This window comes from Oncorhynchus kisutch, linkage group LG26, assembly GCF_002021735.2.
Source record: "Oncorhynchus kisutch isolate 150728-3 linkage group LG26, Okis_V2, whole genome shotgun sequence".
In the NCBI taxonomy this organism is placed as follows: Eukaryota; Metazoa; Chordata; class Actinopteri; order Salmoniformes; family Salmonidae; genus Oncorhynchus; species Oncorhynchus kisutch.
In genome coordinates, this window is record NC_034199.2 from 51605223 (window position 1) to 51629147 (window position 23925).

Below are 23925 nucleotides of genomic sequence, written 5' to 3' on the forward strand. Positions count from 1 at the left end.
CTCTGTATTTTCTCTGTATTTCTTTTCTGCTCTGTATTTCCTCTCTGCTCTGTATTTCCTTTCTGCTCTGTATTTCCTCTCTGCTCTGTATTTCCTTTCTGCTCTGTATTTCCTCTCTGCTCTGTATTTCCTCTCTGCTCTGTATTTCCTCTCTGATCTGTATTTCCTCTCTGCTCTGTATTTCCTCTGTATTTCCTTTCTGCTCTGTATTTCCTTTCTTCTCTGTATTTCCTCTGTATTTCCTCTGTATTTCCTTTCTGCTCTGTATTTCCTCTCTGCTCTGTATTTCCTCTCTACTCTGTATTTCCTCTCTGCTCTGTAGTTCCTCTGTATTTCCTCTGTATTTCCTCTGTATTTCCTCTCTGCTCTGTATTTCCTCTCTGCTCTGTATTTCCTCTCTGCTCTGTATTTCCTCTCTGCTCTGTATTTCCTCTGTATTTCCTCTCTGCTCTGTATTTCCTCTCTGCTCTGTATTTCCTCTGTATTTCCTCTCTACTCTGTATTTCCTCTGTATTTCCTCTCTGCTCTGTGACTGAGATGCTGCTCCTGCTGTCATAGACACCGGCATCCTGTTTCTATTCATCCAGTCCCTCTAAACAAAAAGGCTATGTAATCCTGTTCAACATACAACAACAGTCTAAAGTTTGGACACACCTTCTCATTCAAGTGTTCTTTTCTTTATTTCCTACATTGTAGAATAATAGTGAACACGTCAAACATATGCAATAACACAGATGGAATCATGTAGTAACCAAAAAGTGTTAAACAAATCAAAATATATTTTATATTTAGCCACCCTTTGCCTTGATGGCAGCTTTGCACACTCTTGGCATTCTCTCAACCAGCTTCATGAAGTAGTCACCTGGAATGCATTTCAATTAACAGGTGTGCCTTGTTAATTTGTGGAATTTCTTTCCTTATTTTCCTTTCCTTGAGTGAATCAGTTGTATTGTGACAAGGTATGGGTGGTATACAGGAGACAGACCTATTTGGTTAAAGACAAAGTCCATATTGTGGCAAGGTATGGGTGGTATACAGGAGACAGACCTATTTGGTTAAAGACAAAGTCCATATTGTGGCAAGAACAGCTCAAATAGGCAAACAGAAATGCCAGTTACTTTAAGACATCCCTCAACTCAAGGCCCATTTAACCAACATGGCTACCACAGCATTCTGCAGCGATACACCATCCCATCTGGTTTGCGCTTAGTGGGACTATCATTTGTTTTTCAACAGGACAATGACCCAACACACCTCCAGGCTGTGTAAGGGCTATTTAACCAATAAGGAGAGTGATGGAGTGCTGCATCAGATGACCTGGCCTCCACAATCACCCGACCTCATCCCAATTGAGATGGTTTGGGATGAGTCGTACCGTAGAGTGATAGAAAAGCATCCAAGTGCTCAGCATATGTGGGAACTCCTTCCAGACTGTTGCAAATGCAGGTGAAATTGGTTAAGAGAATGCCAAGAGTGTACAAAGCTGTCATCAAGGCAAAGGGTGGCTACTTTGAAGGATTTGTTTAACAGTTTTTTTGGTTACTACATGATTCCATATGTGTTATTTCATAGTTTTGATGTCTTCACTATTATTCTACAATGTAGAAAATAGTAAAAAATAAAGTTTTACTTTTGACTGGTACTGTATTATGCCAGTGAGGAATTATGGGCCTTTGGTTTCAACTGCTGTGTAATGTAATGTGTCCCACAGGGGGAGCTGCTGAGCCCATGTCGCTGCAGTGGGTCGGTCCGCTGTATCCACCAGCCCTGCCTCATCAAGTGGATCAGTCAGAGAGGATCCTGGGCCTGTGAGCTCTGCTACTACAAGTACCAGGTCATCAGCATCAGCACCAGGAACCCGCTACAGGTGAGCTACCACGCCAGCGGTAAAACAAAATACACCCTATTGAACAGCGGGAATGTGACGAGACAGACACACAGGCACAGACACACGCATACACACACACAGGTACAGACACACACATACACACACACAGGTACAGTACAGACATACGCATATATACACACACACATAGGTACAGACACGAGCATACACACACACAAAAGGCACAGACACACGCATACACACACACAGGTACAGACACACGCATACACACACACAGGTACAGTACAGACACGCGCATACACACACACAGGTACAGTACAGACACGCGCATATATACACACACACAGGTACAGACACATGCATATATACACACACACACACAGGTACAGACACACGCATACACACACACAGGTACAGACACGCGCATACACACACACAGGTACAGTACAGACACGCGCATACACACACACAGGTACAGTACAGACACGCGCATATATACACACACACAGGTACAGACACATGCATATATACACACACACACACAGGTACAGACACACGCATACACACACACAGGTACAGTACAGACACACGCATATATACACACACAGGTACAGTACAGACACACGCATATATACACACACACAGGTACAGACACACGCATACACACACACATTGATCCTGTAGATAAGGGGTAGTAGAGTGGTGGCCTGAAGGCACACACTGAATCAAATCACATCAAATGTATTTATAAAGGCCTTCTTACATCAGCTGATGTCACAAAGTGCTGTACAGAAACCGAGCCTAAAACCCCAAATAGCAAGCAATGCAGATGTAGAAGCACGGTGGCTTGGAAAAACTCCCTAGAAAGGCCAATACCTAGGAAGAAACCTAGAGAGTGCTACAGTGTGTTGTGAAATCTGTTGTGAATGTATTGTAATGTTTTTAAAATTGTATAAACTGCCTTAATTTTTTGGGACCCCAGGAAGAGTAGCTGCTGCCTTGCAGGAACTAATGGGGATCCATAATAAACCCCAGGAAGAGTAGCTGCTGCCTTGGCAGGAACTAATGGGGATCCATAATAAACCCCAGGAAGAGTAGCTGCTGCCTTGGCAGGAACTAATGGGGATCCATAATAAACCCCAGGAAGAGTAGCTGCTGCCTTGGCAGGAACTAATGGGGATCCATAATAAACCCCAGGAAGAGTAGCTGATGCCTTGGCAGGAACTAATGGGGATCCATAATCAACCCCAGGAAGAGTAGCTGCTGCCTTGGCAGGAACTAATGTGGATCCATAATAAACCCCAGGAAGAGTAGCTGATGCCTTGGCAGGAACTAATGGGGATCCATAATAAACCCCAGGAAGAGTAGCTGCTGCCTTGGCAGGAACTAATGTGGATCCATAATAAACCCCAGGAAGAGTAGCTGCTGCCTTGGCAGGAACTAATGGGGATCCATAATAAACCCCAGGAAGAGTAGCTGCTGCCTTGGCAGGAACTAATGGGGATCCATAATAAACCCCAGGAAGAGTAGCTGCTGCCTTGGCAGGAACTAATGGGGATCCATAATAAACCCCAGGAAGAGTAGCTGCTGCCTTGGCAGGAACTAATGGGGATCCATAATAAACCCCAGGAAGAGTAGCTGATGCCTTGGCAGGAACTAATGGGGATCCATAATAAACCCCAGGAAGAGTAGCTGCTGCCTTGGCAGGAACTAATGGGGATCCATAATAAACCCCAGGAAGAGTAGCTGCTGCCTTGGCAGGAACTAATGGGGATCCATAATAAACCCCAGGAAGAGTAGCTGATGCCTTGGCAGGAACTAATGGGGATCCATAATCAACCCCAGGAAGAGTAGCTGCTGCCTTGGCAGGAACTAATGGGGATCCATAATAAACCCCAGGAAGAGTAGCTGATGCCTTGGCAGGAACTAATGGGGATCCATAATAAACCCCAGGAAGAGTAGCTGCTGCCTTGGCAGGAACTAATGGGGATCCATAATAAACCCCAGGAAGAGTAGCTGCTGCCTTGGCAGGGACTAATGGGGATCCATAATAAACCCATTACAGCAGTAGATCTCATTTTCAAACAGACAATGGTGCATTTGTGTTTACAGTATCTCTGTCCCTCCCTCCCTCAGTGGCAGTCCATCTCCCTGGCGGTGATAGAGAAGGTTCAGATAGCTGCAGCGGTTCTGGGGTCTATGTTCCTGGTGGCCAGTCTGTCCTGGCTGGTCTGGTCCTCCTTCAGCCCCTCGGCACGCTGGCAGAGACATGACCTGCTTTTCCAGATCTGCTACGGCATGTACGGATTCATGGACATCGTCTGCTTCGGTGAGACTGAGCCCTGTTCTAGTTTACAACCGTGGCTCACTGACAGTCAATGTAATGGATGGCAGTTGCTTGTTCTTCAGATGATCTCACTCTGAAATCCCCTTTCTGTGTGTGAATGGAATGCTATAGACACTGAGAGAATGAATGGCAGAAATTATGAATGATCAATTTGATAGATCTGTATAGTTTTGCCTACAGGTCTAACGTGAGAATTCTTTGTCATTATATATTGATTTAGCTCATCTGGGCTTCAATCCTTTACTCCAGAGGTAGGCAACTCAGTTCCTTTCTTCATCTGTTTTAGAGAGTTTCTAGCCTTTAATCCTTTACTCCAGAGGTAGGCAACTCAGTTCCTTTCTTCATCTGTTTTAGAGAGTTTCTAGCCTTTAATCCTTTACTCCAGAGGTAGGCAACTCAGTTCCTTTCTTCATCTGTTTTAGAGAGTTTCTAGCCTTTAATCCTTTACTCCAGAGGTAGGCAACTCAGTTCCTTTCTTCATCTGTTTTAGAGAGTTTCTAGCCTTTAATCCTTTACTCCAGAGGTAGGCAACTCAGTTCCTTTCTTCATCTGTTTTAGAGAGTTTCTAGCCTTTAATCCTTTACTCCAGAGGTAGGCAACTCAGCTCCTGGAAGTGCCTCAGGAACTGTAGGATTTTGTCCCCACTCGGCATCACACCAGAACAGCTAATTGATCAGATCAGTGAATGACTAAATTCAACACACCTGGTCTTCCAGGTCAGTTCAATCAAAAACATGAAGTGGCTCCAGTGCCTGTGATCCTCCAGGACCAGGGTTGTCTACGCCTGATGTAGGACCAGGGTTGTCTATCCCTGATGTGGGACCAGGGTTGTCTACCCCTGATGAAGGACCAGGGTTGTCTATCCCTGATGTAAGACCAGGGTTGTCTCTCCCTGATGTAGGACCAGGGTTGTCTACCCCTGATGAAGGACCAGGGTTGTCTAACCCTGATGTAGGACCAGGGATGTCTACCCCTGATGTAGGACCAGGGTTGTCTACCCCTGATGTAGGACCAGGGTTGTCTACACCTGATGTAGGACCAGGGTTGTCTACGCCTGATGTAGGACCAGGGTTGTCTACCCCTGATGTAGGACCAGGGTTGTCTACCCCTGATGTAGGACCAGGGTTGTCTACCCCTGATGTATGACCAGGGTTGTCTACGCCTGATGTAGGACCAGGGTTGTCTACCCCTGACGTGGGACCAGGGTTGTCTACGCCTGATGTAGGACCAGGGTTGTCTACGCCTGATGTAGGACCAGGGTTGTCTACCCCTGATGTAGGACCAGGGTTGTCTACCCCTGATGTAGGACCAGGGTTGTCTACGCCTGATGTAGGACCAGGGTTGTCTACCCCTGATGCAGGACCAGGTTTGTCTACCCCTGATGTAGGACCAGGGTTGTCTATCCCTGATGTAGGACCAGGGTTGTCTACCCCTGATGTAGGACCAGGGTTGTCTACCCCTGATGTAGGACCAGGTTTGTCTACCCCTGATTTAGGACCAGGTGTGTCTACCCCTGATGTAGGACCAGGGTTGTCTATCCCTGATGTTGGACCAGGGTTGTCTACACCTGATGAAGGACCAGGGTTGTCTAACCCTGATGTAGGACCAGGGATGTCTACCCCTGATGTAGGACCAGGGTTGTCTACCCCTGATGTAGGACCAGGGTTGTCTACGCCTGATGTAGGACCAGGGTTGTCTACGCCTGATGTAGGACCAGGGTTGTCTACCCCTGATGTAGGACCAGGGTTGTCTACCCCTGATGTAGGACCAGGGTTGTCTAACCCCTAATGTAGGACCAGGGTTGTCTACGCCTGATGTAGGACCAGGGTTGTCTACCCCTGACGTGGGACCAGGGTTGTCTATGCCTGATGTAGGGCCAGGGTTGTCTACGCCTGATGTAGGACCAGGGTTGTCTACCCCTGATGTAGGACCAGGGTTGTCTACCCCTGATGTAGGACCAGGGTTGTCTACGCCTGATGTAGGACCAGGGTTATCTACCCCTGATGTAGGACCAGGGTTGTCTACGCCTGATGTAGGACCAGGGTTGTCTACGCCTGATGTAGGACCAGGGTTGTCTACCCCTGATGTAGGACCAGGGTTGTCTACCCCTGATGTAGGACCAGGGTTGTCTACCCCTGATGTAGGACCAGGGTTGTCTACCCCTGATGTAGGACCAGGGTTGTCTACCCCTGATGCAGGACCAGGTTTGTCTACCCCTGATTTAGGATCAGGTTTGTCTACCCCTGATGAAGATAGTGACTGTGGCCCTCCAGGACCAGGGTTGTCTACCCCTGATGTAGGACCAGTGTTGTCTACCCCTGATGAAGATAGTGACTGTGGCCCTCCAGGACCAGGGTTGTCTACCCCTGATGAAAATAGTGACTGTGGCCCTCCAGGACCAGGGTTGTCTACCCCTGATGTAGGACCAGAGTTGTCTAACCCTGATGAAAATAGTGACTGTGGCCCTCCAGGACCAGGGTTGTCTAACCCTGATGTAGGACCAGGGTTGTCTAACCCTGATGTAGGACCAGGGTTATCTACCCCTGATGTAGGACCAGGGTTGTCTACGCCTGATGTAGGACCAGGGTTGTCTACCCCTGATGTGGGACCAGGGTTGTCTATGCCTGATGTAGGACCAGGGTTGTCTACGCCTGATGTAGGACCAGGGTTGTCTACCCCTGATGTAGGACCAGGGTTGTCTACCCCTGATGTAGGACCAGGGTTGTCTACCCCTGATGTAGGACCAGGGTTGTCTACACCTGATATAGGACCAGGGTTGTCTACCCCTGATGTAGGACCAGGGTTGTCTACCCCTGATGTAGGACCAGGGTTGTCTACGCCTGATGTAGGACCAGGGTTGTCTACCCCTGATGCAGGACCAGGTTTGTCTACCCCTGATGTAGGACCAGGGTTGTCTATCCCTGATGTAGGACCAGGGTTGTCTACCCCTGATGTAGGACCAGGGTTGTCTACACCTGATGTAGGACCAGGTTTGTCTACCCCTGATGTAGGACCAGGGTTGTCTAACCCTGATGAAAATAGTGACTGTGGCCCTCCAGGACCAGGGTTGTCTAACCCTGATGTAGGACCAGGGTTGTCTAACCCTGATGTAGGACCAGGGTTATCTACCCCTGATGTAGGACCAGGGTTGTCTACGCCTGATGTAGGACCAGGGTTGTCTACCCCTGATGTGGGACCAGGGTTGTCTATGCCTGATGTAGGACCAGGGTTGTCTACGCCTGATGTAGGACCAGGGTTGTCTACCCCTGATGTAGGACCAGGGTTGTCTACCCCTGATGTAGGACCAGGGTTGTCTACCCCTGATGTAGGACCAGGGTTGTCTACGTCTGATATAGGACCAGGGTTGTCTACCCCTGATGTAGGACCAGGGTTGTCTACCCCTGATGTAGGACCAGGGTTGTCTACGCCTGATGTAGGACCAGGGTTGTCTACCCCTGATGTGGGACCAGGGTTGTCTACGCCTGATGTAGGACCAGGGTTGTCTACGCCTGATGTAGGACCAGGGTTGTCTACCCCTGATGTAGGACCAGGGTTGTCTACCCCTGATGTAGGACCAGGGTTGTCTACCCCTGATGCAGGACCAGGTTTGTCTACCCCTGATGTAGGACCAGGGTTGTCTATCCCTGATGTAGGACCAGGGTTGTCTACCCCTGATGTAGGACCAGGGTTGTCTACCCCTGATGTAGGACCAGGGTTGTCTACCCCTGATGCAGGACCAGGTTTGTCTACCCCTGATTTAGGATCAGGTTTGTCTACCCCTGATGAAGATAGTGACTGTGGCCCTCCAGGACCAGGGTTGTCTACCCCTGATGCAGGACCAGTGTTGTCTACCCCTGATGAAGATAGTGACTGTGGCCCTCCAGGACCAGGGTTGTCTACCCCTGATGAAAATAGTGACTGTGGCCCTCCAGGACCAGGGTTGTCTACCCCTGATGTAGGACCAGAGTTGTCTAACCCTGATGAAAATAGTGACTGTGGCCCTCCAGGACCAGGGTTGTCTAACCCTGATGTAGGACCAGGGTTGTCTAACCCTGATGTAGGACCAGGGTTATCTACCCCTGATGTAGGACCAGGGTTGTCTACGCCTGATGTAGGACCAGGGTTGTCTACCCCTGATGTGGGACCAGGGTTGTCTATGCCTGATGTAGGACCAGGGTTGTCTACGCCTGATGTAGGACCAGGGTTGTCTACCCCTGATGTAGGACCAGGGTTGTCTACCCCTGATGTGGGACCAGGGTTGTCTATGCCTGATGTAGGACCAGGGTTGTCTACGCCTGATGTAGGACCAGGGTTGTCTACCCCTGATGTAGGACCAGGGTTGTCTACCCCTGATGTAGGACCAGGGTTGTCTACCCCTGATGTAGGACCAGGGTTGTCTACGCCTGATATAGGACCAGGGTTGTCTACCCCTGATGTAGGACCAGGGTTGTCTACCCCTGATGTAGGACCAGGGTTGTCTACGCCTGATGTAGGACCAGGGTTGTCTACCCCTGATGCAGGACCAGGTTTGTCTACCCCTGATGTAGGACCAGGGTTGTCTATCCCTGATGTAGGACCAGGGTTGTCTACCCCTGATGTAGGACCAGGGTTGTCTACCCCTGATGTAGGACCAGGTTTGTCTACCCCTGATTTAGGACCAGGTTTGTCTACCCCTGATTTAGGATCAGGTTTGTCTACCCCTGATGAAGATAGTGACTGTGGCCCTCCAGGACCAGGGTTGTCTACCCCTGATGAAAATAGTGACTTTGGCCCTCCAGGACCAGGGTTGTCTACCCCTGATGTTGGACCAGAGTTGTCTAACCCTGATGTAGGACCAGGGTTGTCTAACCCTGATGTAGGACCAGGGTTATCTACCCCTGATGTAGGACCAGGGTTGTCTAACCCTGATGTGGGATCAGGGTTATCTACCCCTGATGTAGGACCAGGGTTGTCTATCCCTGATGTAGGACCAGGGTTGCCTACCCCTGATGTAGGACCAGGGTTGTCTATCCCTGATGTGTGACCAGGGTTATCTACCCCTGATGTAGGACCAGGGTTGTCTACCCCTGATGTAGGAACAGGGTTGTCTAACCCTGATGTAGGACCAGGGTTATCTATCCCTGATGTAGGACCAGGGTTGTCTAACCCTGATGTAGGACCAGGGTTGTCTAACCCTGATGTAGGACCAGGGTTATCTATCCCTGATGTAGGACCAGGGTTGTCTACCCCTGATGTAGGACCAGGGTTGTCTAACCCTGATGTAGGACCAGGATTGTCTAACCCTGATGTAGGACCAGGGTTGTCTAACCCTGATGAAGATAGTGACTGTGGCCCTCCAGGACCAGGGTTGTCTCCCCCTGATGTAGGACCAGGGTTGTCTACCCCTGATGTAGGACCAGGGTTGTCTACGCCTGATGTAGGACCAGGGTTGTCTACCCCTGATGTGGGACCAGGGTTGTCTATGCCTGATGTAGGACCAGGGTTGTCTACGCCTGATGTAGGACCAGGGTTGTCTACCCCTGATGTAGGACCAGGGTTGTCTACCCCTGATGTAGGACCAGGGTTGTCTACCCCTGATGTAGGACCAGGGTTGTCTACGCCTGATATAGGACCAGGGTTGTCTACCCCTGATGTAGGACCAGGGTTGTCTACCCCTGATGTAGGACCAGGGTTGTCTACGCCTGATGTAGGACCAGGGTTGTCTACCCCTGATGCAGGACCAGGTTTGTCTACCCCTGATGTAGGGCCAGGGTTGTCTATCCCTGATGTAGGACCAGGGTTGTCTACCCCTGATGTAGGACCAGCGTTGTCTACCCCTGATGTAGGACCAGGTTTGTCTACCCCTGATTTAGGACCAGGTTTGTCTACCCCTGATTTAGGATCAGGTTTGTCTACCCCTGATGAAGATAGTGACTGTGGCCCTCCAGGACCAGGGTTGTCTACCCCTGATGTTGGACCAGAGTTGTCTAACCCTGATGTAGGACCAGGGTTGTCTAACCCTGATGTAGGACCAGGGTTATCTACCCCTGATGTAGGACCAGGGTTGTCTAACCCTGATGTGGGATCAGGGTTATCTACCCCTGATGTAGGACCAGGGTTGTCTATCCCTGATGTAGGACCAGGGTTGTCTACCCCTGATGTAGGACCAGGGTTGTCTATCCCTGATGTAGGACCAGGGTTATCTATCCCTGATGTAGGACCAGGGTTATCTAACCCTGATGTAGGACCAGGGTTGTCTAACCCTGATGTAGGACCAGGGTTGTTTAACCCTGATGTAGGACCAGGGTTATCTATCCCTGATGTAGGACCAGGGTTGTCTAACCCTGATGTAGGACCAGGGTTGTCTAACCCTGATGTAGGACCAGGGTTGTCTAACCCTGATGTAGGACCAGGGTTATCTACCCCTGATGTAGGACCAGGGTTGTCTGACCCTGATGTAGGACCAGGGTTGTCTGACCCTGATGTAGGACCAGGGTTGTCTAACCCTGATGTACTCTGTTGAGTCTTTAGTTTTAAACATACTGTAACGTATTCCTTTCTGCAGATAAACTAATCCTCTGCAGTGTTTTATATACACTGACTAGAGTCCTTGTTAGGGCTGGAGAGTGAGTCTGTCTGATAGATGACTGACGAGAGTCCTTGTTAGGGCTGGAGAGTGAGTCTGTCTGATAGATGACTGACTAGAGTCCTTGTAAGGGCTGGAGAGTGAGTCTGTCTGATAGATGACTGACGAGAGTCCTTGTTAGGGCTGGAGAGTGAGTCTGTCTGATAGATGACTGACTAGAGTCCTTGTTAGGGCTGGAGAGTAAGTCTGTCTGATAGATGACTGACTAGAGTCCTTGTTAGGGCTGGAGAGTGAGAGTCTGTCTAATAGATGACTGACGAGAGTCCTTGTTAGGGCTGGAGAGTGAGTCTGTCTGATAGATGACTGACGAGAGTCCTTGTTAGGGCTGGAGAGTGAGTCTGTCTGATAGATGACTGACTAGAGTCCTTGTTAGGGCTGGAGAGTAAGTCAAATCAAATCAAATCAAATTTATTTATATAGCCCTTCGTACATCAGCTGATATCTCAAAGTGCTGTACAGAAACCCAGCCTAAAACCCCAAACAGCAAGCAATGCAGGTGTAGAAGCACGGTGGCTAGGAAAAACTCCCTAGAAAGGCCAATACCTAGGAAGAAACCTAGAGAGGAACCAGGCTATGTGGGGTGGCCAGTCCTCTTCTGGCTGTGCCGGGTGGAGATTATAACAGAACATGGCCAAGATGTTCAAATGTTCATAAGTCTGTCTGATAGATGACTGACTAGAGTCCTTGTTAGGGCTGGAGAGTGTGAGGCTGTCTGGTAGATGGCTGGAGTGTAAAACCCCAAACAGCAAACAATGCAGATGTCGAAGCACCTCTGCTGTTTCTACAGAAGCCCCCTCACCCAGCCACCCCTCCCAGCCCCCTCACCCAGCTAGCCTGCCCTCCCAGCCCCCCCTCCCAGCCCCCCTCCCAGCACCCCCTCCCAGCCCCCCTCCCAGCCCCCTCACCCAGCCACCCCTCACACAGCCAGCCCACCCTCCCAGCCCCCTCACCCAACAAGCCCGCCCTCCCAGCCCCCCTCCCAGCCCCCCCTCCCAGCCCTACCTCCCATTCTCTCCACCCAAGCCAAGACAAGCCTGTACCTACCTCCCATCCTCACCCACCCAAGCCAAGACAAGCCTGTCCCTACCTCCCATCCTCGCCCACCCAACCCAAGACAAGCCTGTCCCTACCTCCCATCCTTGCCCACCTTTGCCCACCCAAGCCAAGACAAGCCTGTCTCTACCTCCCATCCTCGCCCACCCAAGCCAAGACAAGCCTGTCCCTACCTCCCATCCTCGCCCACCCTTGCACACCCAAGCCAAGACAAGCCTGTCCCTACCTCCCATACTTGCCAACCCTTGCACACCCAAGCCAATCCAATCTTGGCCTATCAGCTAAGCCGAGAGCCCATGTGCTATTTAAGAGTGTCTGGCCCACTGCTCCAGTTGTATTGAGAAATGTGGAGGGTCAACTCATTTGATAGTTCCATAGTTTGAAGGTTACAAGGCGTTGGGTATTTAGCGTTCTTCTGTTCCACGTCGATCCTGTGGCATTGCTCTAGATCTTCTGGTGATAAACCAACATCAAGTTCCTCTATCACTTCGACAAAGTAAAAGGTCTCATTTTTCCTTGTCTTCCAGACTGGCCTCATAGACTAGACGAAACAAAGTAAACGTATATCTGGGACACTCAAACTAGTATGATATGTTACACTTGTTATGGTTACATAAGACCGACGTTTACTTAAGGCAAAAGTGAAAGTAGGGTGGTTGGTTGAGGTGGATGGAAGCACGTATAACGCGAAAGTCTAGCGACCTAAAGGTTGCATGTTGGAATCTCCTCACGGACAACTTTAGCATTTTAGATCATTAGCAACTTTACCTTCTACCTTTGAGCTACTTTGCAACTACTTAGCATGTTAGCTAACCCTTCCCCATAACCTAACCCTTTTATCAAAACCTTCTTAACATGAACCCTTTAACCTAACCTTAACCTCTAAACCCTACAGCTAGCTAATGTTAGTGTTAGCCACCTAGTCATCTAGCTAACGTTAGCAACAACAAATTTAAATTCTTAACACTAGTTTAGCAAATTTGTATCATATTGTTCATTTTTGCTGATTTGTAACATATTGAACAAATTGTAATTCGTAACATCCACAAATTAATACATACCATACGAAACGTAACATGTCATACTAAATTAATTGTCTGCAATTTATATACAGAATAATACGAAATGCTCAATATTGCGTCAATATTCTCAAGGACAATGTTCTCATGTTTCGTCTTATTCTGTTTTCTTGTTGGTCCCATTCTTCTTCTAAAGTTTGCAAATTTGTTTCCTAAATGCTATTTTTTTTTGTCTTGTTCATTCATGTGCACACCTTGTTTTGTGCATTTATGATACGATAGCCTCTACTGTCTTTTAGAGCTAATCAATTTCTTTAAACAGATTGTAGCAAGTTGTTGTGAGCGTTGAACATATTAGCTGTGTTTTACCAGATAGCATTTAGTTGTTCATTACTCTCGTCTCCAAGTGGCTCTTTGTCTTTTCCTGTTAGGGAAGCCATGACTTGTTGGATTATTGCACTGTTTTAGAAACTGATTGGGTCGCTGTTGGACAAAACAAATCACTCACACTCTCCCAGTTATGTGAGGATATGTTGATTTATCAAGTTGAGTCTTGATTTCAACTCTGTCTGGTTTCAGCATATAACCACAGTTGTGTTGGTACACGCAGAGCTACTCCCTCCCCATGCATCAACAACCAATCAGACAGAGCTACTCCTTCCCCAATGCGCCAACAACCAATCAGACAGAGCTACTCACTCCCCATGCGTCAACAACCAATCAGACAGAGCTACTCACTCCCCACGCATCAACAACCAATCAGACAGAGCTACTCCCTCCCCATGCGTCAACAACCAATCAGACAGAGCTACTCACTCCCCATGCGTCAACAACCAATCAGACAGAGCTACTCACTCCCCATGCATCAACAACCAATCAGACAGAGCTACTCACTCCCCATGCGTCAACAACCAATTAGACAGAGCTACTCACTCCCCACGCATCAACAACCAATCAGACAGAGCTACTCCTTCCCCAATGCGCCAACAACCAATCAGACAGAGCTACTCACTCCCCACGCATCAACAATAATCACATCTGACACCTGAGATGAGATATTATCGGGAACCCCTCTGTACGAATGTTTCACCTGTGGAAATCCCAGAACACAGATGTTGGCATGTCTCACTCACTGTCACAAACAGCGTATAGTATCATATTTATAATATCTTATGGGAAGGTTTATGGATCATATCAGAGCCATTTACTTCAAATGTGTCTAGATGTATCTATGCAGTAGGACTCTATGCAGTAAGACTCTATGCAGTAAGACTCTATGCAGTAGGACTCTATGCAGTAAGACTCTATGCAGTAGGACACTATGCAGTAAGACTCTATGCAGTAGGACTCTATGCAGTAAGACTCTATGCAGTAAGACTCTATGCAGTAGGACTCTATGCAGTAAGACTCTATGCAGTAAGACTCTATGCAGTAAGACTCTATGCAGTAAGATCCTGACTGTGCTACTGATTGTTTAATGCAAGATCATCTGACTACTATTCATATCTCTTATCTTCCCGCTGCAGCTCTAATCATCCATGAAGGACCTTCAGTGTTCCGTATCTTTAACCGGTGGCAGGCTGTCAACCAGCAGTGGAAGGTTCTCAACTACGACAAGACCACTGACAGTGAGAACCTGAAGACAGCAGCCACAGTGCGGACTCTCTCTCAGCCTCAGTCTAGCCAGAGAAACCAGGCTGGGACAGGATTAGGACCCTCCTCTGCCACCTCCCCTCTGGCTGCTGCCACCACAGCACCGGACTTAGCTACAGCATCACCAACCACAGGGATTGGGCTGGTCACACAGGGTTCCACTGAGCAGGCCAGGGGGACAGCTGGACCAGACCAACACTGTGCTGCCTACAATATCCTCCACCTTCTCAGCCACCTGAGGCAGCCAGAGGCCCACGGCTACCCCAGCCACAGCACCCGGGAGCTGGTCATGAGAGTCACTACAGTCTGAGGCTCTGACTGAGGCCTTGTCAAGGAGAGATTTGACATTGAAATGGAAGGCCTTGGTCTAAAATGACCAACAATGTTTAAAATGCACCATTGATGACCTTAAAGACAGTGTGTGTGTGGGGGGGGGGTCATTAAAAAAAATGAAACATAAAAAACATGATTCCCCCTGTGGAAACATCAGTGGGGGGGTGTCTCTGTATATATTAAAGCCCTTTTGTGTGGTAAAACTCATTCTGATTGGCTGAGCTCCCCAGTGGGTGGGCCTATGCCCTCCCTGACCCACCCATTGCTGAGCCCCTGCCCAGTCATGTGAAATCCATAGATTAGGGACTAAAACATTTATTTCAATTGACTGATTTCCTGATATGAAGTGTAACTCAGTAAACTCTTTGAAATTGTTGCATGTTAGCTTTCCTATTTTTGTTCAGTTTATTAGACTGGAGTGGATGAACACGTGTAGGTAGTCTACAAGAGACTACAGGAGACTCTACAGGAGACTCTACAGGAGACTCAAGGAGACTCTACAGGAGACTACAGGAGACTCTACAGGAGACTCTACAGGAGAATACAGGAGACTCTACAAGAGACTCTACAGGAGACTACAGGAGACTCTACAGGAGACTCTACAGGAGACAACAGGAGACTCTACAGGAGACTCTACAGGAGACTACAGGAGACTCTACAGGAGACTCTACAGGAGACTACAGGAGACTCTACAGGAGACTACAGGAGACTCCAGGAGACTCTACAGGAGACTCTACAGGAGACTACAGGAGACTCTACAGGAAACTACAGGAGACTACAGGAGACTACAGGAGACTCTACAGGAGACTCTACAGGAGACTACAGGAGACTCTACAGGAGACTACAGGAGACTCCACAGGAGACTCCACATGAGACTCTACAGGACACTACAGGAGACTCTACAGGAGACTTTTGAAGCATCTCCATCATATTAAACTGTTGTGACAGGTTGTGTTTGTCACATAAATGCTAATACGTTTCATTTTAAAAGTTAAATGACACATATTTAGGCTATATTGAAGCGTTATTCAAATGACATTTTCACTGCAGTTTACAGTCTAGAGTATAATTGTACTCACTAGAAAACAATAATGCAATATGCATTGTATTGTGGTGCTGTAGGTGTTCGAATCAGTGCGACCTGCACATTCATTAATTCAGAACCTATTTTTTAAGAGTCTAAAATCCTGATTTGGTCAAACAGTAAAGTACATTATCCTCATATAGTGAAAGCGTCTGCCTGCCTCTGTACCTGTTTTGCTTCTGTGTCAAGTGAGTCACTCTCTTTCTCTCCTTTCCTGGGGGAGAAAAATCCTGGAGATAGTGATCTGAGTTTACACTCAGTTGGTGAATCAGCCTATGACATTAGAGCACATAAAGATGAAGCCAATCTGTTGAACAAAAAAAACATCTGAACATTCGGGAGCCCAAATGTAACAGTAAAATATAACAATAACATAACAACCATCATGACAATCGCTGGATTAGAATGCACATTTTCTACATTCAAATATTTTTCATCACAACATGAAAAGATGAAGCGTGTTAGTCTGGAGCTACAAGGTGAATGTCCTCCATGTTAGTCTGGAGCTACAAGGTGAATGTCCTCCATGTTAGTCTGGAGCTACAAGGTGAATGTCCTCCATGTTAGTCTGGAGCTACAAGGTGAATGTCCTCCATGTTAGTCTGGAGTTACAAGGGGAATGTCCTCCATGTTAGTCTGGAGTTACAAGGGGAATGTCCTCCGTGTTAGTCTGGAGTTACAAGGTGAATGTCCTCCATGTTAGTCTGGAGTTACAAGGGGAATGTCCTCCATGTTAGTCTGGAGTTACAAGGGGAATGTCCTCCATGTTAGTCTGGAGTTACAAGGGGAATGTCCTCCGTGTTAGTCTAGAGTTACAAGGTGAATGTCCTCCATGTTAGTCTGGAGTTACAAGGTGAATGTCCTCCGTGTTAGTCTGGAGTTACAAGGTGAATGTCCTCCGTGTTAGTCTAGAGTTACAAGGTGAATGTCCTCCGTGTTAGTCTAGAGTTACAAGGTGAATGTCCTCCATGTTAGTCTGGAGTTACAAGGTGAATGTCCTCCGTGTTAGTCTGGAGTTACAAGGTGAATGTCCTCCGTGTTAGTCTGGAGCTACAAGGGGAATGTCCTCTTAGTCTGGAGCTACAAGGGGAATGTCCTCTTAGTCTGGAGCTACAAGGGGAATGTCCTCTTAGTCTGGAGCTACAAGGGGAATGTCCTCCATGTTAGTCTGGAGCTACAAGGGGAATGTCCTCTTAGTCTGGAGCTACAAGGGGAATGTCCTCCGTGTTAGTCTGGAGTTACAAGGTGAATGTCCTCCATGTTAGTCTGGAGTTACAAGGTGAATGTCCTCTGTGTTAGTCTGGAGTTACAAGGTGAATGTCCTCCGTGTTAGTCTGGAGCTACAAGGGGAATGTCCTCTTAGTCTGGAGCTACAAGGTGAATGTCCTCCGTGTTAGTCTGGAGTTACAAGGTGAATGTTCTCTTAGTCTGGAGCTACAAGGTGAATGTCCTCCATGTTAGTCTGGAGTTACAAGGGGAATGTCCTCCATGTTAGTCTGGAGTTACAAGGTGAATGTCCTCCGTGTTAGTCTGGAGCTACAAGGTGAATGTCCTCCATGTTAGTCTGGAGTTACAAGGTGAATGTCCTCCGTGTTAGTCTAGAGCTACAAGGTGAATGTCCTCCATGTTAGTCTGGAGTTACAAGGGGAATGTCCTCCGTGTTAGTCTGGAGTTACAAGGTGAATGTCCTCCGTGTTAGTCTGGAGTTACAAGGGGAATGTCCTCCGTGTTAGTCTGGAGTTACAAGGGGAATGTCCTCCGTGTTAGTCTGGAGCTACAAGGTGAATGTCCTCCATGTTAGTCTGGAGCTACAAGGTGAATGTCCTCTTAGTCTGGAGCTACAAGGGGAATGTCCTCCATGTTAGTCTGGAGCTACAAGGTGAATGTGCTCTTAGTCTGGAGCTACAAGGGGAATCTCCTCCGTGTTAGTCTGGAGCTACAAGGGGAATCTCCTCCGTGTTAGTCTGGAGCTACAAGGGGAATGTCCTTCATGTTAGTCTGGAGCTACAAGGGGAATGTCCTCTGTGTTAGTCTGGAGCTACAAGGGGAATGTCCTCTTAGTCTGGAGTTACAAGGTGAATGTCCTCTTAGTCTGGAGCTACAAGGGGAATGTCCTCTTAGTCTGGAGCTACAAGGTGAATGTCCTCTTAGTCTGGAGCTACAAGGTGAATGTCCTTCATGTTAGTCTGGAGTTACAAGGGGAATGACCCTCATAAAGTTTATAAACGTTTGTGAAGGTTTGGTGTGGTCGGTCTGGCTATCAGCCGAGTAAACTATGGTGTGAAGGCAGTATCTAACAATATAATGTTTATCTTTATAACAAATATATTATTGTAGAAAATGAACAAATTTGCCTCCTTCTGTAATTCATGTTGGTGTCGTAGCCACAGGCATATCTCTCTCTCTCTGGGGCCAGACCTTAGCTCCTCATCCTGTAGATGTCTCTCTCTCTCTCTCTCTATCTGGGGCCAGACCTTAGCTCTCTCTCTCTCTCTCTCTCTCTCTCTCTCTCTCTCTCTCTCTCTCTCTCTCTCTCTCCACCTCTCTCTCTCTCTCTCTCTCCCCCCCCCACCTCTCTCTCTCTCTCTCTCTCTCTCTCTCTCACTCCTCTCTATCTGTTCTCTCTCTCTCCCCCCCACCTCTCTCTCTCTCTCTCTCTCTCTCTCTCTCTGTCTCCTCTCTCTCTCTCTCTCTCTCTCTCTCTCTCTCCCCCCCACCTCTCTCTCTCTCTCTCTGTCTCCTCTCTCTCTCTCTCTTCTCACTCCTCTCTCTCTCTCTCTGTCTCCTCTCTCTCTCTCTCTCTCTCTGTCTCCTCTCTCTCTCTCTCTCTCTCTCTCTCTCTCTCTCTCTCTCTCTCTCTTCTCTCTCTCTCTCTCTCTCTCTCTCTCTCCCCCCCACCTCTCCTCCTCTCTCTCTGTCTCCTCTCTCTCTCTCTCTCTTCTCACTCCTCTCTCTCTCTGTCTCTCTCTCTCTGTCTCCTCTCTCTCTCTCTCTTCTCACTCCTCTCTCTCTCTCTCTCTCTCTCTCTTCTCACTCCTCCCTCTCTCTCTTCTCACTCCTCCCTCTCTCTCTCTCTCTCTCTCTCTCTCTCTCTCTGGCTCCTCTCTCTCTCTCTTCTCACTCCTCTCTCTCTCTCTGTCTCCTCTCTCTCTCTCTTCTCACTCCTCTCTCTCTCTCTGTCTCTGTCTCTCTCTCTCTGTCTCTCTCTCTCTCTCTCACTCCTCCTCTCTCTCTCTCTCTCTCTCTCTCTTCTCACTCCTCTCTCTCTCTCTCTCTGTCTCTCTCTCTCTTCTCACTCCTCTCTCTCTCTCTCTCTCTGTCTCTCTCTCTCTTCTCACTCCTCTCTCTCTCTCTCTCTCTCTTCTCACTCCTCTCTTCTCACTCCTCTCCTCTCTCTTCTCACTCCTCTCTCTCTCCCTCTCTTCTCACTCCTCTCTCTCTCTCTGTCTCTCTCTCTCTGTCTCCTCTCTCTCTCTCTCTTCTCACTCACTCCTCTCTCTCTCTCTCTCTCTCTCTCTCTCTCTCTTCTCACTCCTCTCTCTCTCTCTTCTCACTCCTCTCTCTCTCTCTCTCTCTCACTCCTCTCTCTCTCTCTCTCTCTCTCTCTCTCTCTCTCTCTCTCTCTCTCTCTCTCTCTCTCTCTCTTCTCACTCCTCTCTCTCTCTCTGTCTCTCTCTCTCTCTGGGTCTTTATTTTTTAAACATGAATATCACACAGTGGACATCCAAGTAAAACAATAGGCTATAAAGTTTTGAATATGTTCTGATGGCCTAATGGGTTATGCACCCAATGCATATAGATGACCGGTAAATTCATCATTTTTTTTACGGAAACCCTGCTATTTAGGATAATTGTATTGTCATAAAATAAAAGTCGTACTTTTATATAATAATATTAAACAACTCACCTAGAAGTGTTTCCTTCAGTCTGATTACTATAATCTAATGAGTTGCAATGTCCCAGAAATGGGGCGGCAGGTAGCCTAGTGGTTAGAGCATTGGACTAACAACCGAAGGGTTTTAAGATCGAATCCCTGAGCTGACAAGGTAAAAATCTGTTGTTCTGCTCCTGAACAAGGCTGTTAACCCACTGTTCCTAGGCCATCATTGTAAATGTTCTTGTTCCTAGTTAAATAAAGGTAAAATAAAAAAATGGTTCACCTGTCTTGGAGTACCTGATGGTCAAGTGCCAACCTGTCTACCTCCTGAGGGAATTTCAGCGGCACCTTCGTCACTGGTGGTGCCTGTGTCTGGAGCCTGATCTTCCTGTACCTTCATCACTGTGTCTGTGGCCGTAGTGACTATTACTATGAATTCAAAGTTGACGTCTCCAACCTTCCGTCCCTGCTCTGGATCGAGCAACGGGCTCAAGTTATCCCGCCTCTCGCACATCCATAAAGGGTTCTCCGAATCCTGTGAAGCATGGGAGTGGGTTGATATCCTCGTCCTTCTCGCCAGCAGTGATTTTGTGCAGCTGTTTCCTAATGTACTAGGTCAGAACATGGAAATCGTTCTATCGTAGTTCATATGGGGTTTAATGACATTATGAAGGGCAGCTCTGAACAGTTGAAACTGGATTGAGGAACACGATCTCCGACCGCGGTCCTCAGTTCTCGTCCCGGTGCTGTAAGGCATTCTGCACACTCATTGGGTCGTTGGCCAGCCTGTCTTCCGGGTTTCACCCCCAGTCTAACGGCCAGTCGGAACGAGCCAATCAGGACCTGGAGACGACTCTTCACTGCCTCGTCTCCACCAGCAACCTGGATCCAGCAACTCCTGTGGGTGGAATACGCCCGCAACACCCTCCCCTGCTCAGCCACTGGTCTCTCGCCTTTCCAGTGTTCGATGGGTTATCAGCCCCCGCTCTTCACTGACGAAGAGGTCAGCATAACCTCGGCCCAGATGTTTGTCCACCGCTGTCGCCGTACCTGGAAAAGAGCCCGGTCTGCTCTTCTCAACACCACCTCCAGGTATCAATGACAGGTGGACCACCACCGGACCCCGGCTACCCGTTATCGTCTTGGGCAGAGGGTATGGCTGTCCACTCGGGATCTGCCCCTCCTGGTGGAATCCTGCAAACTTTCCCCCCGTTTTATCGGCGCTTTCCCCATCTCTGAGGTCCTTAGCCCTTCTGCTGTGTGTCTTCTGTTGTCCCGCACCCTCCGTATACATCCCGCTTTTCATGTAGTATCAAGGATTAAACCTCTGTCTACTCTTTCCAACGCCGTTACCCCGGTCAACCAGGTGTGTGCCCAGGTAGGGGGGGTACTGTTACACCCTGATCTCTTTCACCTGTCTTGTGCTTGTCTTCACCCCCTCCAGGTGTCGCCCATTTTCCCCCATTATCTCCTGTGTATTTATACCTGTGTTTTCTGTCTGTTTGTTGCCAGTTCGACTTGTCTCATCAAACCTACCAGTGTGTTTTTCCGAACTCCTGATATCTTTAGTCCCTTTTTTCAAGTTCTCCCGGTTTTGACCATTCTGCCTGCCCTGACCCGGAGGCTGCCTGCCGTTCTGTACCTTATGGACTCTGCCTGCCCTGACCCGGAGGCTGCCTGCCATTCTGTACCTTATGGACTCTGCCTGCCCTGACACGAAGGCTGCCTGCCGTTCTGTACCTTATGGACTCTGCCCTAGATTACCGACCTCTGCCTGCCCTGACCCTGAGCCTGCCTGCCGTTCTGTACCTTACGAACTCTGCCCTAGATTACCGACCTCCGCCTGCCCTGACCCTGAGCCTGCCTGCCGTTCTGTACCTTACGAACTCTGCCCTAGATTACCGACCTCTGCCTGCCCTGACCCGGAGGCTGCCTGCCGTTCTGTACCTTACGAACTCTGCCCTAGATTACCGACCTCTGCCTGCCCTGACCCTGAGCCTGCCTGCCGTTCTGTACTTTACAGACTCTGCCCTGGATTACCGACCTCTGCCTTGACCTGTCATTTGCCTGCCCCCTGTTTTGTAAATACACTTCTGTGATTTCAACTGTGTGCATCTGGGTCTTATCCTGAGTTCTGATTTAGACCTGGGACACCAGGTGAGTGATATTAATGATCAGGTAGAACAGAAAACGAGCAGACCTCGTAGGGTCAGATTTGAATACTCCTGATGTAGAGGACAGGTGTTGACTATACAGTACAGTCTACAGAGCCAACATATATATTATTAGTATTTTTGAGGTCATCTGAGGTCATCTGATGCCGCACTACATCGCTCTCCTTCTTGGTCAAATAGCCCTTTCACAGCCTGGAGGTGGGTTTTGGGTCATTGTCCTGTTGAAAAACAAATGATAGTCCCACTAAGTGCAAACCAGATAGGATGGCGTATCGCTGCAGAACACTGAGGTAGCCATGCTGGTTAAGCGTGCCTTGAATTCTAAATAAATCACTGACAGTGTCACTAGCAAAAGTTCCCCCACACCATTACACCTCCTCCTCCATGCTTCATGGTGGGAACCACACATTCGGAGATCATTGGCTCACCTGCTCTGTGTCTCATGGAGACACGGCGGTTGGAACCAAAAATCTCACATTTGGACTCATCAGACCAAAGGGCAGATTTCCACCTGTCTAATGTCCATTGCTCAGGTTTCTTGGCCCAAGCAAGACTCTTCTTCTTATTGGTGTCCTTTAGTAGTGGTTTCTTTGCAGCAATTCGACCATGAAGGCCTGATTCGGCAGGGTAGCCTAGGGTTAGAGCGTTGGACTAGTAACCGGAAGGTTGCAAGTTCAAACCCCCGTGCTGACAAGGCACAGATCTGTCGTTCTGCTCCTGAGCAGGCAGTTAACCCACTGTTCCTAGGCCGTCATTGAAAATAAGAATTTGTTCTTAACTGACTTGCCTAGTTAAATAAAGGTTTTTAAAAAATCACGCAGTCTCCTCAACAGTTGATGTTGACATGTCTGTTACTTGAACTCTGTAAAGCTATTTATTTGGGCTGTAATCTTATTCTCTGAAGCAGAGGAAACTCTGGGTCTTCCTTTCCTGTGGCGGACCTCATGAGAGCCAGTTTCATCATAGCGCTTGAGGGTTTTTACGACTGCACTTCAAGAAACTTTCAAAGTTCTTGACATTTTCCAGATTGACTGACCTTCATGTCTTAAAGTAATGATGGACTGTCGTTTCTCTTTGCTTATTTGAGCTGTTCGTGCCATAATATGGACTTGGTCTTTTACCAAATAGAGCTATATTTTGTATACCACCTTGTCACAACACAACTGATTGGTTCAAATGTATTAAGAAGGAAAGAAATTCCACAAATTAACTTTTAACAAGGCACACCTGTAAATTTAAATACATTCCAGGTGATTACCTCATCTAGCTGGTTGAGAGAATGCCAAGAGTGAGCAAAGATGTCATCAAGGCAAAGGGTGGCTACTTTGAAGAATCTCAAGCTTAAAATAGATTTAGATTTGTTTTCCATTTTTCGGTTCCAACATGATTCCATGTGTGTTATTTCATAGTGTTGATGTCTTCACTATTATTCTACAACATAAAAAATGTAGAAATAAAGAAAAACCCTTGAATGAGTTGGTGTGTCTAAACTTTGGACTGGTACTGTACATCAAAACATTTTTTTCTAAAAGTAGTTCACTGGACCTTTACTAGTCCTGTATTAGAGGACCTTTACTAGTCCTGTATTAACAGACCTTTACTAGTCCTGTATTAACAGACCTTTACTAGTCCTGTATTAACAGACCTTTACTAGTCCTGTATTAGAGGACCTTTACTAGTCCTGTATTAACAGACCTTTACTAGTCCTGTATTAGAGGACCTTTACTAGTCCTGTATTAACCGACCTTTACTAGTCCTGTATTAGAGGACCTTTACTAGTCCTGTATTAACAGACCTTTACTAGTCCTGTATTAACAGACCTTTACTAGTCCTGTATTAGTGGACTGATATAGCAGTCTGTAACTCTGGGCCTTTACTAGTCCTGTATTAGTGGACAGATATAGGCGTCTATAG

At 47.9% G+C, this 23925-nt stretch overlaps 1 protein-coding gene across 1 annotated transcript in view; it reads left to right on the plus strand.

Moving 5' to 3' along the window:
* Nucleotides 1–16102, plus strand: part of marchf4b (membrane associated ring-CH-type finger 4b) — a 30919-nt gene extending 14817 nt beyond the window's left edge. Inside the window, exons 2-4 of the mRNA XM_031806320.1 lie at nt 1712–1867; nt 3983–4175; nt 14417–16102. Of these exons, the coding sequence (XP_031662180.1) occupies nt 1712–1867; nt 3983–4175; nt 14417–14853 (786 nt within the window). The 3' untranslated portion in view covers nt 14854–16102. The remainder of the gene's footprint in view (nt 1–1711; nt 1868–3982; nt 4176–14416) is intronic.
* The last annotated feature ends 7823 nt before the right edge of the window (nt 16103–23925 follow it).